The sequence below is a fragment of the Diachasmimorpha longicaudata genome, chromosome 5 (assembly GCF_034640455.1).
Source record: "Diachasmimorpha longicaudata isolate KC_UGA_2023 chromosome 5, iyDiaLong2, whole genome shotgun sequence".
Classification (NCBI taxonomy): Eukaryota; Metazoa; Arthropoda; class Insecta; order Hymenoptera; family Braconidae; genus Diachasmimorpha; species Diachasmimorpha longicaudata.
The window spans coordinates 6,946,474-6,968,331 of record NC_087229.1 but is presented as its reverse complement, the minus strand read 5'-3'; the positions used below and the strand labels follow the sequence as shown (position 1 = coordinate 6,968,331).

The 21,858-nt window shown below is 39.4% G+C and overlaps 5 protein-coding genes across 10 annotated transcripts; 2 read left to right on the top strand and 3 right to left on the bottom strand.

Annotated features, from left to right (window-relative positions):
• The first annotated feature begins 285 nt into the window (after positions 1-285).
• Positions 286-7,249, top strand: LOC135162081 (neprilysin-4-like). Of its 4 annotated transcripts, XM_064120196.1 has the most exons (15): positions 286-452; positions 1,488-1,529; positions 3,115-3,176; positions 3,253-3,431; positions 3,591-3,836; positions 4,147-4,367; positions 4,545-4,724; positions 4,808-4,906; positions 5,044-5,188; positions 5,569-5,783; positions 5,860-6,199; positions 6,276-6,324; positions 6,396-6,463; positions 6,660-6,796; positions 6,880-7,249. In XM_064120196.1, exons 2-15 carry the CDS (start codon positions 1,518-1,520, stop codon positions 7,219-7,221), a joined length of 2,295 nt encoding a protein of 764 aa, XP_063976266.1. In that variant the 5' UTR covers positions 286-452; positions 1,488-1,517; the 3' UTR covers positions 7,222-7,249. The 4 variants fall into 4 exon arrangements, with proteins under 4 accessions (XP_063976266.1, XP_063976269.1, XP_063976270.1 ...); XM_064120199.1 differs by lacking the exon at positions 1,488-1,529; XM_064120200.1 differs by lacking the exons at positions 286-452; positions 1,488-1,529 and adding an exon at positions 2,185-2,357.
• A 432-nt stretch (positions 7,250-7,681) lies between these two features.
• Positions 7,682-9,421, bottom strand: LOC135162121 (p21-activated protein kinase-interacting protein 1-like). Its single transcript, XM_064120284.1, has 3 exons — positions 9,192-9,421; positions 8,942-9,104; positions 7,682-8,845 (listed from the first exon to the last, which is right to left on the bottom strand). The coding sequence occupies exons 1-3, from the start codon at positions 9,264-9,266 to the stop codon at positions 8,166-8,168; spliced, it is 918 nt and encodes a 305-aa protein (XP_063976354.1). The 5' UTR covers positions 9,267-9,421; the 3' UTR covers positions 7,682-8,165.
• Positions 9,422-9,552: 131 nt separating this feature from the next.
• LOC135162071 (zinc finger matrin-type protein CG9776-like) lies at positions 9,553-15,913 on the top strand. Of its 3 annotated transcripts, none has more exons than XM_064120173.1 (9): positions 9,553-9,701; positions 10,069-10,401; positions 10,600-10,734; positions 11,106-11,265; positions 11,584-11,762; positions 11,833-12,222; positions 12,464-12,569; positions 13,422-13,540; positions 13,699-15,913. In XM_064120173.1, the coding sequence occupies exons 2-9, from the start codon at positions 10,114-10,116 to the stop codon at positions 15,706-15,708; spliced, it is 3,387 nt and encodes a 1,128-aa protein (XP_063976243.1). In that variant the 5' UTR covers positions 9,553-9,701; positions 10,069-10,113; the 3' UTR covers positions 15,709-15,913. The 3 variants fall into 3 exon arrangements, with proteins under 3 accessions (XP_063976243.1, XP_063976244.1, XP_063976245.1); XM_064120174.1 differs by lacking the exon at positions 9,553-9,701 and adding an exon at positions 9,720-9,744; XM_064120175.1 differs by lacking the exons at positions 9,553-9,701; positions 10,069-10,401; positions 10,600-10,734 and adding an exon at positions 10,756-11,045.
• Positions 15,914-16,186: 273 nt separating this feature from the next.
• LOC135162101 (ADP-dependent glucokinase) lies at positions 16,187-19,071 on the bottom strand. The gene is made up of 4 exons (XM_064120244.1): positions 18,653-19,071; positions 18,012-18,436; positions 17,457-17,905; positions 16,187-17,201 (listed from the first exon to the last, which is right to left on the bottom strand). The coding sequence occupies exons 1-4, from the start codon at positions 18,979-18,981 to the stop codon at positions 16,959-16,961; spliced, it is 1,446 nt and encodes a 481-aa protein (XP_063976314.1). The 5' UTR covers positions 18,982-19,071; the 3' UTR covers positions 16,187-16,958.
• A 481-nt stretch (positions 19,072-19,552) lies between these two features.
• On the bottom strand, positions 19,553-21,671 carry LOC135162115 (uncharacterized). The gene is made up of 3 exons (XM_064120272.1): positions 21,220-21,671; positions 20,278-20,867; positions 19,553-20,181 (listed from the first exon to the last, which is right to left on the bottom strand). The coding sequence occupies exons 1-3, from the start codon at positions 21,320-21,322 to the stop codon at positions 19,885-19,887; spliced, it is 990 nt and encodes a 329-aa protein (XP_063976342.1). The 5' UTR covers positions 21,323-21,671; the 3' UTR covers positions 19,553-19,884.
• Positions 21,672-21,858: the final 187 nt, after the last annotated feature.

Genomic DNA, 21,858 nt, shown 5'->3' with positions numbered 1-21,858 from the left:
TACCGTCGCGTAAATCCTCCAAGTGGATTCCGCAAACGATGAGCCAACCACGAGTTCTGTAAATTTTATTGAATATTTCTAACCCAGAGTTCTCTCAATAAAAATGGTTCTCAATTGGAATATTCACGGAGATTAGAATTTTCGACTAATAGAAAAGAAAATACTAGGGTGAGAAAGTTTCCATCAACGAAGATGAAGGGGGGAGGAGGGGATGAATCCGATAGGAGGCAAAGGAGGGGCATTAAGAGATTACCACTGACCGAGACTCGACTCCTCCGCACAAACTTTTATTACAGTTGACAACCGGCCCATCGTCGAGCACGTGCGCGTCTGTTGTTGTCCCTCGACTAGATCTAAAATGATCGTAATTAAGTCATAGAGTGAATCTAGTTCAACAAGATCAAGTGTTTAATCAGCAAAAAGGAAAAGAAGTAAAACACGAGTGCGAAAGTGTAAGTCAACATTTCACCATTTGTTCCACTTAAACCGCTTTTCCTCCCATTGTTTATCATCAAATTGAATCATTACTTGAGTTAAAATAACAGCTTTCGATGATGAATGGCGATTAAGTCAATGCAGTTCTTCACTTTTGCAACTTAAAATGATAATTTCACACTCGGAAACTGTTTACCACGCGGTTTACCTTAGCCATGCGGTACTGATTCACCCATATTCAGTCTTAATTAGACCCGCGATACACATGGTAGATTGAATGTGGCCTCGTCATGTTTCACTCGTCCATAATTCTCGATAATCTTCTCCGATGCATGAACTTTTCTCAAATTATTTCGAGAGCCTTCGGTAATTTGCGCATCGCTGATCATGACTGATCTCACGAGGGAAAATCCGTTATGATTGAGCCTTTATTTTTCCTCAATTCATTGAACAAAGCCCTCTTATCTCCAGAAATTTCCAATTCTTTTTTTTCCTTAGGAGAAAAGGTCTCAACCTTCCGGTGGTTATCGTCATTAATCACTCACTCTTATTTCCTTCGAGGAATTTTTTTTTCCGGTACGATAATCTTCTCTCTGAACCTCTAATCGTGTGAGTCGATAGTGACTGTTTTTTTTTGGCAAAATGGATCCCTCGAGGGAAAGCCTTCTGACATTTGGATTGATTCGAACGAGACTGTAGCGATAAAAATAAGCTTCATATCCCTTTTGTGGATTCAGCTCCAACCTCTACTTGTTTTTTAATGAATTCTATATTTTTCGAAGTCGGTATATGATTTATATTCATGTTTTAAACAATTACATAACTGTTCACGACAAAAAAGTTTACACATGCAACTGATAATAGTATGTTTCGATACAGGTGCGACGGGGTGGTATCGTGTGGGGAGACAGTAGATCAATTTCAATCTTTAACATTTGCATTTAACATTTGCATGACTTTTTCAAAGTTTTCTTAGGCAAATCAGAACTGGTCAATAATGTAATTTAAAAAATGGTCATCGTATCCTCATTCGTCACTGCCTTCTTTCGCAGATCCCTTGGCTGTCCAATTCAGAACTTATTATGCGGTATAAGGTAAGTCAGCAAATATAAATCAACATCGTTAACAATTCCCTGCAGTATCTATCACGGTAAATCGATCCCAGATGGTTATGAAGTTAAAAATAAATACTTGAAGAAAAAAAAGAATCGTGAATAAAACATACGGATTTCCCACAAAGAACACCTCCACAATATCGATTGATTTGAATAATTACCGAGTTGCAAGATCATTATCGTCATTATCAGCACCTGTTTATCATCTTAAATTTCCTGCAAAAAAACGCGAGTTTTTCTTGGCAATTTCAAACGAAAATTATCCCGCCGTAAAATGGAATTATTCTCGACGGAGGCTACAATTAAGACTTGAATATTTTATTGAATTTTCGTCTCAGGCGTGTGTCGAACAATATGATCCATTGACTGGCGAAACTTTAATGAAGGTCTTTGGACATTTTCAATTAACTCCAAGTAAATGAAAATTAAAAATCTTAAAACCCCGAAATTAACGCGTGTCACCGCACGTGTATCATTAAGCAATTATCTTCATGACAAGTACCATAGTCAATGAAATAATTTACCAGATATTTCGTCCCCAAGCCCGGAAGAAATCTCTGTTTGTCAGCTTATCTCGCATCGCGCCCGTTGACCTCTAACTATTCACCAAGAGATGCTTTGTCGAATAGCGTTGGTCAAGCGATTGAACCACTCGATCGTTCCCAATGATCGAACACGACAGCCCATACAGTGACACACATAATAGCATTGTTGTATGCAATAACGAATGAGTTAATATGTACATCAACGATCGTTATATTTATAAACCGAAGAAGACGGAAGTATTCGCTGTCAGTTGCTGAAGAGGTATGAATAGTAGATGCGTTTAGAAGCCCCAATATAATGTACATAACACCTCACTTTAGAGTCAAGTGATGATACATAGGTGAACGGTGGAGTATATAACGAGAATTGAGCTCAGTATATTGGGCATTATCAGAGGCATTCAATGTAATGATCCTCGTCTGCTCTGATTATATCACTTTTTTTTTTCACTCGTCATTTCCTCCCGGATTTTTAAACGGATTTTCGGTCCACGCGACGGCCAAATCTCTTTCATTCGGGAATTTATTTTGCAGGGAGCGTTACGACACAGGGTCGTGATGATAAGACTTGTTGCAACTAGCTCAGAATTCATATGTGAATAATTTCGTGTGATAGTGCGACGCAGTTATCGTGTGATTAGAGAAATATGTGAAGTTACTCGAACCCTGTGATGCTGTCTTTGTCTGAGATGGTTTTTGCATTCGATGCACAGCTGTATGAGAAGTTGGACAAGATTAAGAATTTCCTGTTGAGTCGTTCATCACGAGCCTAAAATGCCTTAAATCATTTCAAAAACTTCATTCAACAAACGTAAATTTGTGAATTAATCCCCAGCCCCGATTCGTCAATGCCCCAGTGTCAAGAGTAATATCCCACACATTGCAGAGGCTAAGCAATTAAAATTTGCAGCATTAATTAGACAATTGAGTGTAGAATTGATTTGCTATGACTAGGTGATTATACGATGAATGATTATGTAAGCTATGGCCATGTAAATTTGTACGTTGAACATTGGTAGGTAAACGATCCGGAGAATAATGACAGAGGCTCGACGATCATGGAGCAGGATAAGTCCAGTTGGTAGGTGACAATAGGACACATTGCTGTGGACTTTATGGGAATTGTTTGAATTTTTATTTCTATTCTGGCTGTCCAGGTTCGATCGTGAGTGTGGTGAGGAAAAAACATATAAGGAAAGGCGACTGGTGATTGTAGTTGTGTTGTTGACGGTGGCTGTGATTGCTCTTGTGGCAACGCTTTGTCTGCAGATGACGTTTTTTAACTCCAGAGGAGAGGAGAGAGAAATGTGCCAAACTGATGAGTGTATAAAAACAGGTAGTTTTTGGATAACATTACTCGTACCTAAATATACTATTCTTGATACAAGATTCAGTTCTCAAAGGAGTCAGTAATGTTGGGAGCTCCAAACGTTTCTTTACCTCAGACTTTACTGAATATTATCATGACAGTAATTATTCCTGTGGTATCCTTCAGCTGCGAGAATGATTGAAGGCATGAACAGGACAGTAGCTCCTTGTGAGGATTTTTACAAATTCGCCTGCTCCGGCTGGATCGCTAGGCATCCAATACCGCAGAGCCAATCCTCCTGGGATCAATTGAGTCTCTTGAAAGAAGAGTTGTTACAAAATCTTAGAACTTTGCTTGAAGAACCCGATCGCGATGATGATTTACGCCCTGTTAAGCTGGCGAGGGCTCTCTACAGAACGTGTATGGATACTGGTAATTCAAAATCTCACGATACGATCACTAGAATTAAATTGTTTTGTGTACCCACGCGACATAGAGCATGATTGGGATTTATATCTCATCTCATGTTTAAAATATCGTCTGAATACTTTCGGTATTTAAATCACAGTTTTTTCGCATTTATATTTGCATATTTAATTTAGTTTGTAGGGTGGGGCAGAATAGAGTTTTTTGTGGGATTTCGTTCCATCTATATGATTCAGGAAAGCATTAATCAACAGTCTATTGGATAGAATTTTCTCTCGGGGCTCTCGTCATATGATATATTTTATTTCTCCAACAGAAAGTGTTGAAAAAATGGGACTGAAGCCAATATTCGAGATTCTCTCTCTAGTAGGTCTACCTCGCGACCCTCAATCGTTAAATGCTCTGGAAAATGATACTGAGATTGACCTAGATGTAGCAAGAATAGCGGGAGTGGCCCAGAGACACTTGGGCCTCAATCTTTTCGTGAATTTTTACATTAGCGAAGACCTTCGTGACACAACTAAAAATCGGATGATGGTAAGTCTTTCATTCCCCTCATTATATCGTATATCATTGATCATAGGCCCAGAAATTTTACCAGAGATCCCGAAAAATGTTATCTCGAGAGCACTAGGTTTTTTTCACAACCGAGGAATTATGATTTTCTCCAGTACTCATCGTAGAATGTTTATGGAAAATTTTGTGTTCGTACAGATGGACCAGGTTTCCCCAGGATTTAGTGAACGATATCTCACTAATCCTGATCGATTTAAATCAGAACTTATGGAGTACAAGCGTTACATCAAAGAGATGGTGGAATTAGCAGGCATGACTCCTGAAAATAGTACACTATTCGCCGATGAGATACTCGATTTTAGTACGAAAATAGCAAAGGTAATGAGAGATAAGTATGGAACAAATAAAATACTACCGAGAATTATGGAATTTAAAGATGATTGTTTTGGAACTACTGACAGATAATGGCAACAACGGAGGAGAGAAGAAGCTCCAATCATTTTCTGCATGACGTGACTGTCAGTGACCTTCAAGCATTGACTGATGCACTTACATTGAGAGTAAGTAAATATAAAAATATACTTTTTGCGATATTTTATTTATCGTCATTAGCCTTGACTTAAGGATCATGGAGAGCTATTAGTTTATGATTGTTTTATATCCTCTGTACAATACCTCGTTCATTAATTAATTGAAGTGGAACTGGACGGAGTATCTCGAGGCCGTCTTTGACAATACAGACGTTGTTTTGGATACTGGTGTGGATGGGATTATCGTCATGGATTTGGACTATTTCCAGAAGCTACCCCGGCTTTTGAGCAATACGTCCTCTGCCACTGTCGGTAGGTTTTTTCAATTGACTTGGGCGCGTCAATCCTTTTTCTTGTGACTAGACGTAGAGAATAATGTCAGGAAGGAAAATTTTCTTAGCCAGATTCGTTCACCGTTTTATAATTTAATGACATTTTGATAGATATAGATTGACCCGGGCGATCGACAACACTTCTGAGATGAGTCATTCTTCTACTAGATTAATTAATCATCTTAAAGGCGTTGACAGCGTAGACCAATCGAATTCGATAGAATTATTAAGAGTTTACTCTTGACAGTTGTTTTTTGTCTCATTAATCATAATTAAAAATGAATTTATGTAGAACTAAAATATGAACATATGTTAAGTTTTGTCTTGTTATAGATTAATTGTTATTATGTCTGTCAACAGCTCGATTCGTCTGGTGGAGCGTGTACTCGACAGTCGCCCCCCTGACACTTCAAAAATTCCGAGATTTGGGATTTCAGTTTTCTCAAAAGGTCTTTGGACTCAAGGCGAAGACGCCGAGGTGGAAGGGTTGTACTGGTAACGCTAATTCGAACTTTGGAATGGCCCTAACGAATCTTTATGTGCAGAGATATTTCAATGAGGAGTCAAGGGAAAAGGTTTCTATTGTTGTTGATGAATTGCTGCTAGTGCTCACAGAGCCAGACAAATTATTACTATTTTCCTCTTCTAAAGGCCCTGGAGATGTTCCTCGACATCAGAGCAGCATTCGATGAGATGGTATCGGAATTGAAATGGATGGACGCAGGAACGCGAGCCAAAGCCCATAGGAAATTGTACGCAATGCGACCATTCGTAGGTTTCCCCCAATGGATAAATGACCCCGAGAAATTGAACAAATTCTACGAGGGAGCTGAAGTAATCCCTGGCCAGCTCTTCGAAACCTTCTTAAGGCTGACTGACGTGGGAGCGAAAAAGACATTGAACAGTTTGCGGGAAAAACCAGACAAGGACAGATGGATCACCACAGGAACCACAGTTAATGCCTTTTACAGTGCAATTTTAAATTCCGTCAGTAAGTACCTATTGTTTTGTCCATCTTATAGGGCCACTTTCTCTGATTATAATTACACTGCACGTGAATGTTTTAGCCTTTCCAGCGGGCATCCTACACCCTCCATTCTACGGTAATGGTCTCGAGTGAGTATCTATGCTTTTGAATAAATGATGAAGAGCTGAGTGAATAATTAATGAATCAATCCCTTGGATAGATCGATAAATTACGGAGCCATGGGCGCGATAATGGGACATGAACTCACTCATGGATTTGATGATCAAGGTAAGTGAAGAGGATTTTACAAATTTATTCGATTGAGAACTTCATAAAGACGTCGACATTTGGCTTGTGATGATTATGCGAGCATTCACTATTTATTATTTATTGTCAAATAACACAGTGAATCTATCTACGAATTGATATGGCTTTCATCTGGAAGCGATAAACAGTGTATTAATTTAGCACTGGAAATTTATAGGGCGTAGATACGATGAGAACGGTAATCTTCGTCAATGGTGGAGCAATGAGACATTGCGGCATTACTATGAGAAAGTTGAGTGTATCATCAACCAATACAGTAGCTATCATTTACCGGAACTGAGTAACAATTTCACAGTGAGTAAAATGTCCTCCGTCAAATGTGTCAAGGTACGTTTTTAATTCCATCTATGTACTGATTGCACCTTCATTTGCTTCAGATTAATGGAATCAATACCCAGAGCGAGAATATTGCGGATAATGGGGGGATACGAGAGGCCTACAGGGCTTATCAGAGGTTGAAGTCGAGGGGTTTGAAGAAACAGGCATTGCCTGGGTTATCTGACTACTCTCAGGATCAGCTCTTTTTTCTGGGATTCGCTCAAGTCTGGTGTGGCAATTATACGAATGGGGCTTTAAAGTCTAAGATCATTGAGGGAGTACATTCACCTAATCATTTCAGGGTCATTGGGACATTATCTAATAATGAACAGTTCGCGAAGGCTTGGAATTGCCCGGTTGGGAGTCCTATGAATCCACCACATAAATGTATACTTTGGTAAATAAAGACATCTCATAAATGAGAGAAAAGTCTGAGTGTAGCGCTTTAAAAAAATACTTTTATGCATTTATATCAACGGTGGTTATTATCACCTGTGTGTAAAGCCATATTTTAATAGAGCTCCATAAAATCCATACATTTTAGATTCTAATTGCACCAGAGTTAGATTCTGATGCGATACAATTATCTCTTCACTGAATACGCATGATCCTGGCCTTGTGTGTATTTTTTTCAAGGACGACTGACTTGTCCTCAACATTGTAAATCGTCAGTCTCTTATTCTTATGGCCCAGAATCGTGAGCTCATTATTTTCTTGATGATAGATGGAGATGAATCAAATTAAATAATTGCATAATACTAGACTGTCCTAGAATGGTTAGATTGACCACAAAAAAATTCAAAGGTGGTAAACTTCGTGGGGAAAATATCAACACCCCAGGGAAAAATAAATCTTCAACACTTCATCGAAAAAATATGAAGGGCTATATATTATCATCTTACAAGTTATCGTCGCATCAAGCAATTCTTCTAGACTAAGTTTCATAAATTTGCACAGGTCAAGTTTACCAGAACTAGACGCTGAAACGAGATAATTATCTCTACCCTAAATACACATGATCCTGGCCTCGTATTCATGTGGTTCAAGGACGAGTGATTTGTCGCCAACACGGTAAATCCTCAATTTTATATCGTTACGCCCCAGAACCATGAGCTCATTATTTGTCTCGCTGGAAAAATCTATAGATTCCATTGGGGATCGAATATTCACTTTCCGAGACAAGGAAATTGGATTCCCCTCCTGATATTTACTTACAAACTAAAGACGTATTCGGATCTGGTAGACCTATTGTAACCATCAGAGGATCAAACCAGGTTTAGATTTTCTCAGCAAAAGAAAAAAATCGTTCGTAACCTCTGTTTCAACAGAAGAAAATTTTTGTAAATTATATTATCGTCATACACGTTATCCTTGCATCGCAATTGGCACTCCCCAATTTTTTCAAATTACCCTTAACAAATTTCCACAATTTAAGTTCACCAGAACTAGATGCTGAAACAATGTAGTTATCTCTACACTGAATACACTTGATCCTAGTCTCGTGTGCATCTGTTTCAAGGACGAGTGATTTATCTTCAATATTGTAAATCCTCAATTTTCCATCTTCATGCCCCAGAACCACAAGTTCATTATTTTCCTGATTGAGAAAATCAACGGATACGATTTTCGACGGGAAATTCTCCTCGGCTGAAATGCCAGCTGTTTCTACCGAATATACATCGAGTTTGGTATTGCAAGCGATGAGATACTTCGTACCGTCTGGGCTCCAGAGGACGATGTTCACATATTTCGCGTCATATTTGAACCGAGAGATCAGGTTGGTGGCATAGGCCTGTCGTCCTTTCACTAGGTTCCAAGTCCTGAGGACACCATCGGCGCCTATTGAGAGGGCGAGTTTACCTGTTGGATGGACTGATAGTGTGTTGACTGCTGATCCTTTGTGGGGGGCCTTCCAGTGCTTCTCCAGCTGCCAATTTCCACAGCGCACGATGCCGATGCTACCGTCATTACCACATGATAGGAGGTGAGTCGCGTCGGGGGTGAATGCCACACAATTTACTGTACCTGAAATTCATTGATTGATTAATTATAATTGATTCTGGAGAGCAATAAACGAAGATTAATTTCTCCTTACGCTCGTGAATACAAAAAAACCATTACCATCATGATGCATAAGTTTTCCCGTCTCAGTCCTCTGTTTCATGTCGTACAGATAAATCGAATCATCAGCACCACCAGATGCTAGATAATGTTTCCTGGCCGTCACAGTTCGCACACTGGCCAGATGGCTGTGGGTAGCAAAACTCCTCTCCAATTTGCATTTCTGTAACAAATTTGAAAACAAAATATAACCTCAACGTTGCCGGGGGAAGTTTTCCTCAATTTAGGTATATTTCATCTCGAGACCTACCTTCTCCACTTTCTCAACTTTGTATCCCAGCAAGAACTGTTCGTAAGTACCAACAATCACTTCAAACAACGTCATAATAATTCAGAATTTCGTAACAATAAGAAAAATAGTTCACAACAATACGAGACACGTGTTTATATCAGAGATCACAGGAGAGATTGCTGACGCTTATAGAGCGGTTTCAATAACAAAATTTCGTAGCGGCGGCGCATGAGCTGCGATGGTGAACGTGTCTGTCGGTAAGGTAGTAGAGACGCCGTGCGTGGCGTTGTGTACCGGGGTGAAGGGTCAAAGTGACCGCCGCGCTTCCTCGTGGCGCCTGCGAAAAGTTATCCCCTGTCTTTGGCTTCGCATTACCTCTCTATGTGTCATACCTTAATCGCGTTTTCTCGGTGATGCACTGAATTCTCACTGATTTCCGGTCTAAACAATTTGTGTAGCCGAGAGAAATATCGTAGACAAGTGACTACATCGTCGTTGGACCATCCCTGTCCGAATAATTTCAATTGGGTAATTGAACTACTGAGTTGTGTATAACCCCCACCACGTTGCGGTAGGCCACTAAATCCTTACGAGTGATCATTCATTGTCCCCGTGAATTGCGTATTGACACGGCAAGCGAATCATTCATCCTATCATTCGGTGACTGCAGCAATGGCCGCCTGTGCTCCCCACATGTCGATCACAAGTGTGAAGTCCCCAATAGTAAACATATCAATCCATCCACCGGTTCATTTTACCCCGTCCATGCGCTTAATTTCCCCAGCCTCATAATCTTTGACAATCGATTATTGTCCATTCGAGGGGACACGTCCATTTTCCACTGCACCCAGACCTTGGAAAACCTGATTATCAACAGATAACTGATAATTTACAGAAGTTGCAACTCGTCAAGGCCTTCCAGTGAGTGCTATAACCCTAAATGGATCAGGAAACCAGAAGGAAGGGGCCTCGCAGTCCCAGTGCTGACTCCGACGACTCTTCACATCGAAGGAGATCGAGGAAGTACGACCGAGACCGATCACCATCACCCAGGAGAAGCAGGTACAGGCGATCTAGATCGAGAGAGCGGAGGTCTGGCTCCAGGGAGAGGAGACGAAAAGAGTCCAGATCTCAGGATTGGAATAAATCTAATCCTCAGACAACTGCTCCACCGACTACGACAGCCCCTGGCAATGCATATGTTCCACCGGTTCTTAATCAGTATCAGGTAAATTATTTTTTGACACCAGTTCGTGTATTTTTCAATAATAAATCAACAAATAATTATTCAATTTCACTCAAACACGGCTTGATAGATTCGGTTTAGTGTTCCCTTGACCCAGATCTAAAATAAGGACGATTACGTTATTCGTTTTCTGAAAATTCGCTGCGGCGTTGATATCGGTCATTAATGTTTCTGTTTAAGGCTCCGCCGCCACCGAATGCAGCCCAGCCCCCGCCGCAGCCCATTCCACCTTACAACCAAGGCTATGGAAATTATAACTACACCTATAATCAGGGATATGACTACACCTATCAGCAAGCGCCTGGCTATCGTAGTGTAAGTCTAAAAGAATACTTAACACCGTTTCTTTAAACAATTACAATGTACGTGGCACCAGGTAATGCTACATTACGACCGTTCAACTCACGTTTCCGATCATAAGCCATACTGTGTACCTCTTTTTAAAAACATTTTATTGTTGTATGGTAACAATCGATCACCATTAAAAAAGTGACGACGACTTGACAAATAGAACATACACAATATGCATTTGAATATTGCCCGAGTGTTGCCGTAAGTATTTACTGAGAGATTTTCATGATGTTATGAATTTGTTTTGGATATTTCCCGGTGAAATGTACAAAAAGGTAAGGACACTGTTCACTCGATTTACAACATAGATGTCTGATTTACCTCTTTTATTATAGGATTATCCACCCCCTAATTGGCAAGGGGGGCAGGTGGCTTACAATAATCAACCAGCGCCTTCTGCGCCGCTACCACCCAGTGACGCATCAAGGCCTGTAGAGCCAGTACCTCCAGGACTTACGGCACCTTTACAAAGACCTGATGATGCCAAGAAAGAAGGTAAGCTGATGATTTTTCCTGTTCAAATAGTATTTTCAGAGCAGGGCACTTGAGCGTTTGCAGATGATAGTGGCGTTGACTTAAAGATAGTTTTAATTAACAAAAATATTTAATTAACACAAATTTTGATTGTGACAATTATCAACTTGATTATGAAAATTTATAAGTTTAATTGATCCTTTGAAGTTGTCAATAGGATTGTTCTATCATAATTTTTAATCTCGTTGGAATCGATTATTTTCTAGCAAGAGTATTGTTATCGACAAAATAATTGCAATACCAGTTCAATTAATATTTTGAATATTTATGTTTATTAAGCTGTTCAAGCTGAAGTTAAGCAACAGAGAGCAACATTGGTGAAACAACGTGACGGTTACGTGAAGAAATCGACGACTCTTCAAAGGGAATTGGAAATTCTCCGTCAGCAGTGTAATGAGATTGGAAAAGAGAGCGGACGTGAGAATAACAGAATCGTCAAAGAGAATCAAAAGCTACAGGTTAATATACTTACACTCCCTTGTAACCAATGGGCAGTGATTTTTCTAAAACTCTCTCTATTGATTTTAGGTGGAGATTCAGAATAAAATGAGATCGATTCACAATGTGATCGACATGTTGACTGGAATAATTGGAGATGAGGCAACTATTGATGATCTCAAAACCAAATTTAAGGTTGAGGCATCAAAAAAACGCTCTCGCAGCCCTAAAGAGGATTTCCCAAAGCCCAATCCACCTGATACACCTGAAAAATCATCAGCTTCGGAAAATGAGAAAGAAATCAAGAGTGATAGGGATAGAAAGATCGCGAGGAATGTCGAGGAGGATTCTAAACCCATGTACAATTTTGTTCACTATGATCCGGAAATGCATTGGTGCAAGATCTGCAATATTTTTCCAAAGACAGCTAAGGAGTATTTGAATCATCTCCATTCAGCTGAACACAAGGAGACTTGTTTGGTAAGTGGAAATTGCGATAATTGAAAGTCTTTGGAATTTTTGAAAGTGAATCATTTTTCGGGCAAGAGAGAAATATTACAACTTTATAATTACGATTGCGGAAAAATTACTTCGAGTCTTTGAATCGAGACTTATTTGTTGTACCATAAAATTCTATAACCTCTCGCTGTTTAGCTGTAGAAATTTGACATTGATTCTCAATTTTAATAATAATTATTGTGAATATTTTTTTTTAATTTAGGAACGTAAAATCGTCGATATGCCATGGCATGAGAAGAATGGAGAGGGAACTGAAAAGGAAGTGCCGTATTATACTGGTCTACCTACTAAAAGGACACCAATCAAAGGTACAATCATAATTTCAATGGACATTTACTAATTAGTATACAATTCCGTAGCTTGTGCACTGATACACTGTTGTTTAACCGGTATGTATTGAAGAAAAAAAAAGCAAATGATTTTTGTTTGATATTGCTCAAAAATCCCCCCAATCGAGCTTTCATGAACAACCGTTGAATGTCACGTTATTCTCTGAATGATTATTGGTGTGGGCAAATTTTTGAGCAATATCTCCATCAACAATCAGAGGAAACTGTGAATGGATCTACATCTGCACAGGATACATCTTCATCACTAATCAAAATACGATTCTTATATATCGTCCCAGTGAAATATCACATTTTTTCAGTTGAAAATCGGGATTGAGTGATAACAAGTGCAGTGAAAATGTAATTGTGGAATCGTTATTTAGAAAAACGAAAAGTGCTGAAAAAAAATACATGAGGTGCGATGTGTTGCAAACCTGCCAACAGATTTTAGAAGTGCAAACTACAACATTTTATTTTAACCTAAAATTATAAGATACTCATCATACCTCACGTTAAATTACTTGTAATTACCCATGTACCTGATTGTAAAGTTTATGTTGCTAAATAAAATGAGCAAATAAACCTTTCCACCGCCCCATTTCAGGGTGTCATCAGAGGTCGCACGTGGATGGAGGAAACTCAGAATTTTGATACTCAACGAAAAAAAAAGAAACATAATCTGAAAAATCATCCCTTTAACTTATCTATCTTTGTTTTTCAGTGACTTGAGTGTTTCGAGGCTGAGCACAAGGTCATTGTTTATGAACTTATGAAAGTTTATGACGTAAATAAATATTAATTTCACTCATGTTCTTTTATATTTGATTATAGGACTTCAATTCTTCAGTGCCGCAACAGCCTGGTATTGCAAACTCTGTGACTCATGGATTGGTGATCTTCACTGCGCCAGTCTTCACTTGAAGTCCAAACGACACTCCGAGACTTATTCGGTAAGCCATGAAAATCATTTTTGACTGTTAGTTACGCGACTGAGGGATTAAGGATTGAGCTTGTCCAGAATTAGCCTTCGAATAGTGTTTCTTATAGATCTTTAAAAAAGTATAAAAGTGAGGGGGACATAAAATGTTTCAATTGTTACTAATTCCAGCGATTCGTTGAGCAAAGTCCTCACTGGGAGACAGACTGGATGGCTGACCGTGAGAAGGCGTTTTCGGATGAGCGCCAGAAGCAGATGCAGCTCGAGCTCCAAAAGCAAAAGGAGGACGAGCCACCATCTTTGCCTCCGCCAAAGTCCAAAAAATCAAAGAAATCAAAGAAGAATAAAAAAAAATCCAAAAAACGAAAAAATAAAAGTAGCAACAGCGAGAGTTCCAGTGATTCTGAGAACACGGACAGCGATTCCGATCAAGACATGTCCAAAAGCATTCGCGTGGCAATGCGAAACAAGATGAAAGCTTCGACTCAGGCTATTCTCAACGAAGAAATAGACTACCACGGAATTAAACTGAAGGGACATTGGAGTCACGTACCCGAGAGTAAAATGGACAATCATCACTCCCAAGAGAACGATGACCGTCAGCTTCTGAATTCAATTCGTGAAAAACTAAAAGCAAAACAAGAGGAAGAGATGAAGCAGAAAAATGAAAGACGTTCCAGTCAGGAGCAGTTGGTCCAGCAAATTGAGCCCGAGAAGGTATACCCTCCAAAGCCAGAACCGCCCCTGGAGGCGTGGGGACCAAAAGAACCTCCTAAGCCCTTTTGGATAAAAAAGGACGAGGAGAAATCTTCGAAATCTACGGACATACCAAAATCTGAGGATCTGCCAAAGCCTCACATGGGTTTTTGGACGAAACAACAAGTAAATATGCCAGTAAAACCACCGGAGAAATTCGAAAAGGAGGAAGAGAGAGATAGAGATCGTTATCGCGATGATCGCGATAGAAAATACGACAGACGTGACGATAAGTACCACAGCAGGTACGACAGATACGATAGGCGACGAGACAGAGATCGTGATTACTACGACGACAGAAGAAAGGACAGACGAAGTGACGACAGCCCAAGGCGAGACAGAAACTGGCGAGAGAGTCCAAAACGTGGATATGACAAGTACAAAGATCGAAGGGAAGACGAGTCGACAGAGGAGTCAAAATTTGAGAAAAAAACAAATGAATCTGCGAAGCAGAAAAAAAGTTCAGCACCTTTGAAGAAAACTCCAGCTCCAGCCCCAAGCAAGGGAAAGCTTCCATTTATTGGTAGACTTCCACTGTTTAAAAAGAAGAATGAAGAAGTCAAAACAACGGAGAGAGACATTGCACCGTTGCCCTATGTGCAGAGTAAATTTGAGGACACACCGCAGGTGCCTTCTGAGATAATAAATCCACCAGGTGTTGTACACATAACAAAATTAGCAACACCTGTTGCCTTGAATAACATTCCTCCTAAAAATCAGTCGATGAAAATTTTGGTAGCCCCACCACCGCCAGTATTAAATACCTCAACAACACCAAAGAGTTCAGCGACTGTTGTGACACAAGTGGTGGATATGGAAATCGAGGATCAGTCTGAGGAAACGATAATCGAGGAGCCCATTGTGGAGAATTCCAAGAGTAGTGGACAGTCGCATCATGAGAAATCATTTACTGCGGAGCAGAATGATGTGACCACTCCTGTTGTCTTCAGCACAACACAACCACCCCCTTTCATCCCAACAAATTCATCTCATTTTACTCAAAGTGACCCTCGGTTTCCCGTGAGACCTCCAACTGTTACGTACACACATCCACCACCTGTTCAGACCCCCTATGCACCGATGGCCATGCCCACGGTGGAGACTGCTCATCCGGAAGCTGTGGAGACACCGGAAGTTGGCAAAGCCGCTGCTGATCCCAGTCAACCACTTCCACAAGATCTACAAGAAGCCCTCAACATTATTTTCCCGAAGGACAATGCTGACGCCAAGAATGAAAATCAGATTGAGCATAATGTTATGTATGGGTCTATGTACGACAGCATGCTGGGCTGTGTGGGATACGGACCGGAGTATATGGATCAACCACCACCGGAGATAACTCAAGCGGAAGTCGAACCTGACGGGCAACCTGGACCTGACGATCTCCGAATGCTCGGCATTGACGAGGGTGATACTATTCTGTAATTAATTGTTTGAATGGAAGAGGGGGGAGGGGGTAGCGCAGGGAGATCAATTGTGAAATAGTTTTTACATGATTATTGAGTTTCAAGGTGAAATTTATGGTTTTATCTTGTGCTGTGTGTGTCTCTGTTCGTGAGGGAGCTTTTATTTGTTACATTTTAATGTTTACTCTGGAGGTAATTATAGGTAATAAAGAGAGTCGAGGCAAGACGTTTGATCTGGTTTTCATTCAGTCTCCATTTGCGATAATAAATGCTATGCAAGACACCAATTCAATAAGAAAATTCAAAACAGGAGTGTAATGCTGGATTGAATCATTAGTTATAAGTTTTTCATTTACTTTGCAGTGTTGCTACATAATTATGGAATATTTATTCAGCGCGATTGCAATCCTCGTTTGCAAACTCATTTTTTTTTCATTAAATTTTTAAGTTACTACAGTCGAACACTATAGGTGATTAAAAAAATTGATACAAGAGAATAATGGTTGTATACTGTTTTATTGAAGGTCCATTTTTTCTGTTCGATCGTGTTACAAAATGTTGCTGTACAACATTCGTTAATTTCTAGGCAAGTTCGTTTCTTTGATTAGGTCATCAGGTTAAATGCATGAATTTCCCTTTAAAAGTGGGGATTTCATGTTTTGGAAATATTGAAAATGTTTTTTTTTTGCCTCGGAAGATAACATCAATAAATGGCTTTGTATTTTTTATCGTTTGCAGTTAAATGAAACGGCGTCCAACATTCTTCACTCTATCTTGGTTTATGTTATTCGAAAAAAAAAACAGGAATTTAATACCGGAATGACTTGATTATCAGCTATATTGCAGTGGTTTTAGGCAGCATTGCCACATAATTGTGCAGCATTTATTCGTTCAATTAAATTTGTTTCCTTATTTTATATCACAATGCAAGTTCGTTTAATCTTCGATTGATTCAGTATTCGATAAAAAAATTTCCCTTAAATATCATGAGAACACGAACTCTATGGCACAAACACACTTCTTCAAACTGATAAAAGCTACGTATCAAGATCGAGCAATATGGAATTGAATTTTTTACAAAAAATTTTCGCTGGAATGATTCACTACTTAATTCTTTCGTGAGATTTTGGTGACGTAGGAATGCAAGATTAATATAATAACAATTGGAAACAATGTCAATAGACTTAACTAAATACGGGAACATTATTCAAATTGACGTGTCATAATACATATCAAAAATCATGGTTCTCTTTTCCCGAGTATTCGACTTCAAATCTGCAGAACCAGTCCAGCGCTGGAGATGTTGTCGCCACCTCCAGCGGTTTGACTAGCTTCAGTACATACTAGAACCGGTGCTACACACAGTTCAACTGCAACATCACGATTGCTTATTTTTATGACTTCGTCCCAGCATGAAACTGGTTTCTCGGTGTTCATTGGTATTCTCGTGCCCGATACTTTCGAGGTGGAGAAACTGTCGTCCATTATCAAAGTCGCTTTGGCGACGTCAATCTGGAAAGAGTAGATATTCTTGTTCGACGTGCACAAAAAAATTGCAGAAAACCCTGGCAAAGTGTCTAGAGAATTCTGTCATCTACAATTCTATTGAAAATCTCAATACTAAAGATATTAAAAAATATTAATAGGGAAGATAAATCCAATAATGGTGTGATAGGTGTATCGACTGCATTATTTGTTCTTCGTTCATTTGCTCGAAATGAATAAATAATTACGAAACTTGTAATAATAATTTATCCTGGTACTTACAGTACTAGTTCCGCACACGTGACGATGAGCCACGAGGGAAGCCTTAGCAGCAGCAGCCATAGTATTCTTCCAGGCTGATTTCTTCACCGTCAAAATAGCCTGATAAGCTAACGTGTGCACATGAATCCTAGTCAGTATTCTAGAATTTGCAATCACTTCTCCCCTTTGCCTTATTAATTTAAACAAAACCCTCATGTAGTCGAGGATTGTGGCAACCCTGGGAGTTGAGTCAGCCACGAGTGAAACATTTCCATAGTACATGGAGTTGTACAAATTGGCAACCTCTTGTTCATTCATTCCTAAACTATCGACATAAGGGATCACCACGTCTTGTAGTTCTACCATCAAACTCTTCTCGACAAATGAGGCCATCTCGAAGTGTACTTTTGTGGATGGGAGTTGCTTTATCATTTGGTGTTTTATCTTATTCAGTCTTTGAGAGCGAACGTCTGATGATCAAATAAAAATCCGTTAGAATTTTTTTCATTTCGTGGCAATCATTATTCGCTATACAGCTGCATTAAATGCTATTGGCAAATAAAAATAATTTTTTACCCTTTTCGAACGGATAATTATCCATCATTTGCAGTCCACTGACAACGAACAGGTCTGGTCGGAACTCCGGTAAAAGTTCATCGAAATCTTCAAGGGAACTGATCATAGGATTATTCGCGTCATTATGCAGAATGTATCTATTGGCCCGTGAGCTCGTAAAGGGTCCCCAGACCTCGCCATATTTGTATTCAAGAATTAAATGCACATCATCGCGCTCTACCTCACCCCCAACGACCTGGATTCCCTCAGGAATCATCAGCTTTAGTGATCGAGTCATTTTGGCAGCTAACAAAACGTCACAGCCCTCTTTGCTGAACCTCATTGCCATCACCGGGGCATTACCACCAATGGCTGAGTATGAGGACGGAAATGACTTGGACCTTTCCACCAGCTCGTCGAATAAATTCGCATCAGTCATGTAACGTCTGCAGAAATATTGTTATTCGGGTGAAAAAACGTTTTATTGAATACACAAATGACTTGACAAATTTTGAAAACTCTGACCCATTAAAAAAATTAATTCCAAGAACTCAACTTCTTGTGCATTAAAAGATAGATTGGGTTTTCATTCAACAAGTGGTTAAAAATCCAAATTTGAAGAATTTGTCGTGATTGATAATTAAAAAATTATCTCTACTCACTCGGCAGCTGCGCCATGTCTAAAGTAATACGCGAAACTCTTGAGTAACTCCTCCTCAGTACTAATCTCATCAAAGTGCTTTGGTTCTCCAACTTTTGGAGAATAATGCAGTAAATATTTTGTGTCTATGAATATATCAGTGCAGGCGCCGTAACCTATGGCAACCCGTGGTCTCGCTGACATTCCATGCTTTGTTTCAAGTCTTTCAAGCCCATGAAGAACAGCTCTCAATCTACTTTGTAGCTCTTCATCCTGAGTTCTGAAGTAAATAGCCACTAGTACAACGATAACCGTTAAAAATGTTCCACAGGTTAATTTTTTTGACAACATTGTTTTTTCACGAGATTTGACTGTTGAGAGTAGTCAGAAGAGAGAACTGAACCCAACTGAAGTGATCTGGATTACTGGTACCTGTCAAAACTGTATGAACATGTCACGTAGTCCGGATGGCGCAATGCGCATGACCAGTCTGATCATGTGAGTTCGCCTTAAACATTACGAATGAATCTTTAAAATTATAAAATGTGAAAGTGTAAGGCGTCTGTTGCGTATATTTTTTTTTCTTTTGAAAAACGGTACGAGAAGAATTAATTAGTCATAACTTGTTTTTAATTCTTGTTCTTCGCAAATAAAATGGAACCGTGTTCAATCTTCTTCATTTTATCTTCACTTCGTGACAGTAAAAAATGACCACGTCAGACGATAATTCAATATGATAAATTAAAACAAGAGCGGAAGACTGGAATTATTTATTATAGACATTGCAGGGTTTTTTGAGGCTGAATTTTTACTAATTTTTTAATCTGCGAAATTTGAGGCTTACAGAAGATGTCCTCCAATAAATGTATTGATATCGGTTTGATCTTCGAATTGAATTATTGTTTAAATAACGACACAATGATTTGTACAAAATTCCTGTACCCAGGTAAAAATTTATTAATTTGCAAAAATATGATTACATAATACTCAAGTTATGAAAATAATGATTAACTAATCTAAGCGAAACAAAGGAGAATGAAATATGGATCTGGAGGAATCAGATGAGGTTGTCTATTTCATTACTTTTGGCATATGAATCTGGTGTAAAAAAAAGGCAAAAATGTCTGGAATCATTGGAACTATGGTAACTGCACAGTTTATCTTCTCCTTATGAAATCTATTATTTAAGGCACTGAGTCGATTATAATAAAAAAATAGATATAAATGGATATTAAATACGTTGACGTTATTTAACTAGGGTCTCATCATCTCCTTGGCCATTTGGTGGCAAATCCTCATATCGTCACAGTCGTGGATCATCGTCTCCATTTTATCAGCAAACATTTGTAATGTCGAATTGACAAAATTCCCGTTCAGTAAGGCATCTCTGCAGATTTGTGTTAAACTCTGAAAACACTTCTGGGGTGTGTTGTCGATGGGTGGACACTCGGGCAAATCTTTTGTGATGGGCCATGCCAGGAACACGTACTGCATCGCCGCGGTCCAGTGTTCGGAGTCGATTAATTTGCATCCTTGTTCAACCAATGTTTTCTGAATACAAGAGAAATAATTATGGATTTAAAATTAATCGCTATGATATTAATGTTAAGAAATATTCGATTTATTCCCTTGTCCTCGAATAATTACCTGAAAAGTTTCAAGATGAATGAAAGCGTGATTGTAAGAGAACTCGTCCATCCTCTCAAAGGACATCAAGCTCGCCGAGACATTCTGTCTGAGAGCGCTCAACCTCTCCCTCAACGGCTGTACATCAGCCACAGGCATCCTCTTTATGACAATGTCCCGCAGTTTATCATTCAAGGACAGTGCTCCGTCCTCCTGCATCGACACAATATCCATGATCACTTTAACCAGCTGTTCATTGCTAAGACCTCGCAATCCGTTCATCAGATTCCCAGTGAATTGTCTCTGGCCATCTCTCTCGACCTTGGACTTGTCCGGGGTCACGTCGTCATTGTCATCGAGTAGAAGTCGCTTCCTTGGAGTGTTCTTCATGTGTGATGACGCTTTCGTAGGACTCTTCACGGGGGTTCGGTCACGAAATGATAGACTCAGGAGATTATCTCGTTTTGCATCAGCTTCTGGAGACCAAACGATGCTTTTGCTCCTGCGTCCGCGCTTTTGGATTACCAATTCGTCCGGACTTGGCGCTGGACTCCATGAATCTCGGCTGTACCTGTTGTTGATGGTATTGACATCGGATGGAAGGGGAGAACCTGGGGAAGAGGAAAATGATAATGTCTACGTGCAATTTTGAAGGGTAAAGAACGTGACGAAGGACATATGCTTCGCGAAATATAACCAACAATTAATGTCTCGGAGAAAAGAATACTTTATTTATAAAAATGTTATCGAATAAAACCGCAAAAGACGCAAATATAACTGACTAATTTTCAATAAAATAGAACATGACAAGATGTTAAATTTTCTCAGGAATTCTCAGATAATTGTCATAATTATCAATACAAACCAACACATGCTTAAAATTTGGAATTATTTTCCATTCGGATTTCCCATTTTTAGAACCTGAGCATTCACTGGGGATTAAGACAATGCAATTTTTCTTACCTGGCGACACAGTAAGACTGGTTATATCTGGTATCACAGCCAGAGCTTGTCTCAGGGACCTCCGGCGTCGATGTAAAAAATCTCTGGTTGGTGTTGTCATCATCTGAATTGAGTCAACCTAATGTTATTCCCGAACAATCATATGTCAATGTTTTCTCTCAACTTTTTACTGCACAATGAAAGGGTGTGTTTGTTGACTGTTTATAACCTACGCAGTAGGATAAATGAACGCATGCCAAGTGGCGTCTTACTCCACAATTTTCCACTGCCCACTTGGGTATCAATATTGCAGATGAATACTATTTAAAGCAAATTACTGCTTTAAAATAACCCGACAACAGAAAAGATGAACGCATTTCAGACGTAAGTAGCACTAGACGCGCGGGAAAACCGTTAATAAGAGTCCGTGGCTCATTGTTTCGCGCAAAATCGACGTTTACTTTTTTGTGAGCATTAAGGCTGAGTCTTCAATGGGCGGCAAGCGACTAATGGCGTGAACGGCGGAAAATTTGAATTATTTTTGGGTTTCTGGGACGACGGATCAAATCAATAATTATCCGTATATAAGACAATATGCATTGTTTTTTTGTAAAAATTTCGTTAATTTGGTGTTCAGTTATTCACTAATTTTTTTAATTA

What these genes read in the sequence shown, in the direction of transcription:
- LOC135162081 (XM_064120196.1), top strand. An exon ending in CTGATGCACTTACATTGAGA is followed by an intron (nt 4,907 to 5,043) that starts GTAAGTAAATAT and finishes AATTAATTGAAG; the next exon opens with TGGAACTGGACGGAGTATCT. An exon ending in ATGAGGAGTCAAGGGAAAAG is followed by an intron (nt 5,784 to 5,859) that starts GTTTCTATTGTT and finishes CCTCTTCTAAAG; the next exon opens with GCCCTGGAGATGTTCCTCGA.
- LOC135162121 (XM_064120284.1), bottom strand. Translation starts at nt 9,266, where the DNA reads ATGACGTTGTTTGAAGTGATTGTTGGTACTTACGAACAGTTCTTGCTG. An exon ending in AAGTTGAGAAAGTGGAGAAG is followed by an intron (nt 9,105 to 9,191) that starts GTAGGTCTCGAG and finishes AATTTGTTACAG; the next exon opens with AAATGCAAATTGGAGAGGAG. An exon ending in AAAACTTATGCATCATGATG is followed by an intron (nt 8,846 to 8,941) that starts GTAATGGTTTTT and finishes AATGAATTTCAG; the next exon opens with GTACAGTAAATTGTGTGGCA.
- LOC135162071 (XM_064120173.1), top strand. Translation starts at nt 10,114, where the DNA reads ATGGATCAGGAAACCAGAAGGAAGGGGCCTCGCAGTCCCAGTGCTGAC. An exon ending in CGGTTCTTAATCAGTATCAG is followed by an intron (nt 10,402 to 10,599) that starts GTAAATTATTTT and finishes TTTCTGTTTAAG; the next exon opens with GCTCCGCCGCCACCGAATGC. An exon ending in TAAAAGGACACCAATCAAAG is followed by an intron (nt 12,570 to 13,421) that starts GTACAATCATAA and finishes ATTTGATTATAG; the next exon opens with GACTTCAATTCTTCAGTGCC.
- LOC135162101 (XM_064120244.1), bottom strand. Translation starts at nt 18,981, where the DNA reads ATGTTGTCAAAAAAATTAACCTGTGGAACATTTTTAACGGTTATCGTT. An exon ending in TAATTATCCGTTCGAAAAGG is followed by an intron (nt 17,906 to 18,011) that starts GTAAAAAATTAT and finishes TTTGATCATCAG; the next exon opens with ACGTTCGCTCTCAAAGACTG. An exon ending in ACGTGTGCGGAACTAGTACT is followed by an intron (nt 17,202 to 17,456) that starts GTAAGTACCAGG and finishes TACTCTTTCCAG; the next exon opens with ATTGACGTCGCCAAAGCGAC.
- LOC135162115 (XM_064120272.1), bottom strand. Translation starts at nt 21,322, where the DNA reads ATGATGACAACACCAACCAGAGATTTTTTACATCGACGCCGGAGGTCC. An exon ending in CAGTCTTACTGTGTCGCCAG is followed by an intron (nt 20,868 to 21,219) that starts GTAAGAAAAATT and finishes CCTCTTCCCCAG; the next exon opens with GTTCTCCCCTTCCATCCGAT. An exon ending in TTCATCTTGAAACTTTTCAG is followed by an intron (nt 20,182 to 20,277) that starts GTAATTATTCGA and finishes TCTTGTATTCAG; the next exon opens with AAAACATTGGTTGAACAAGG.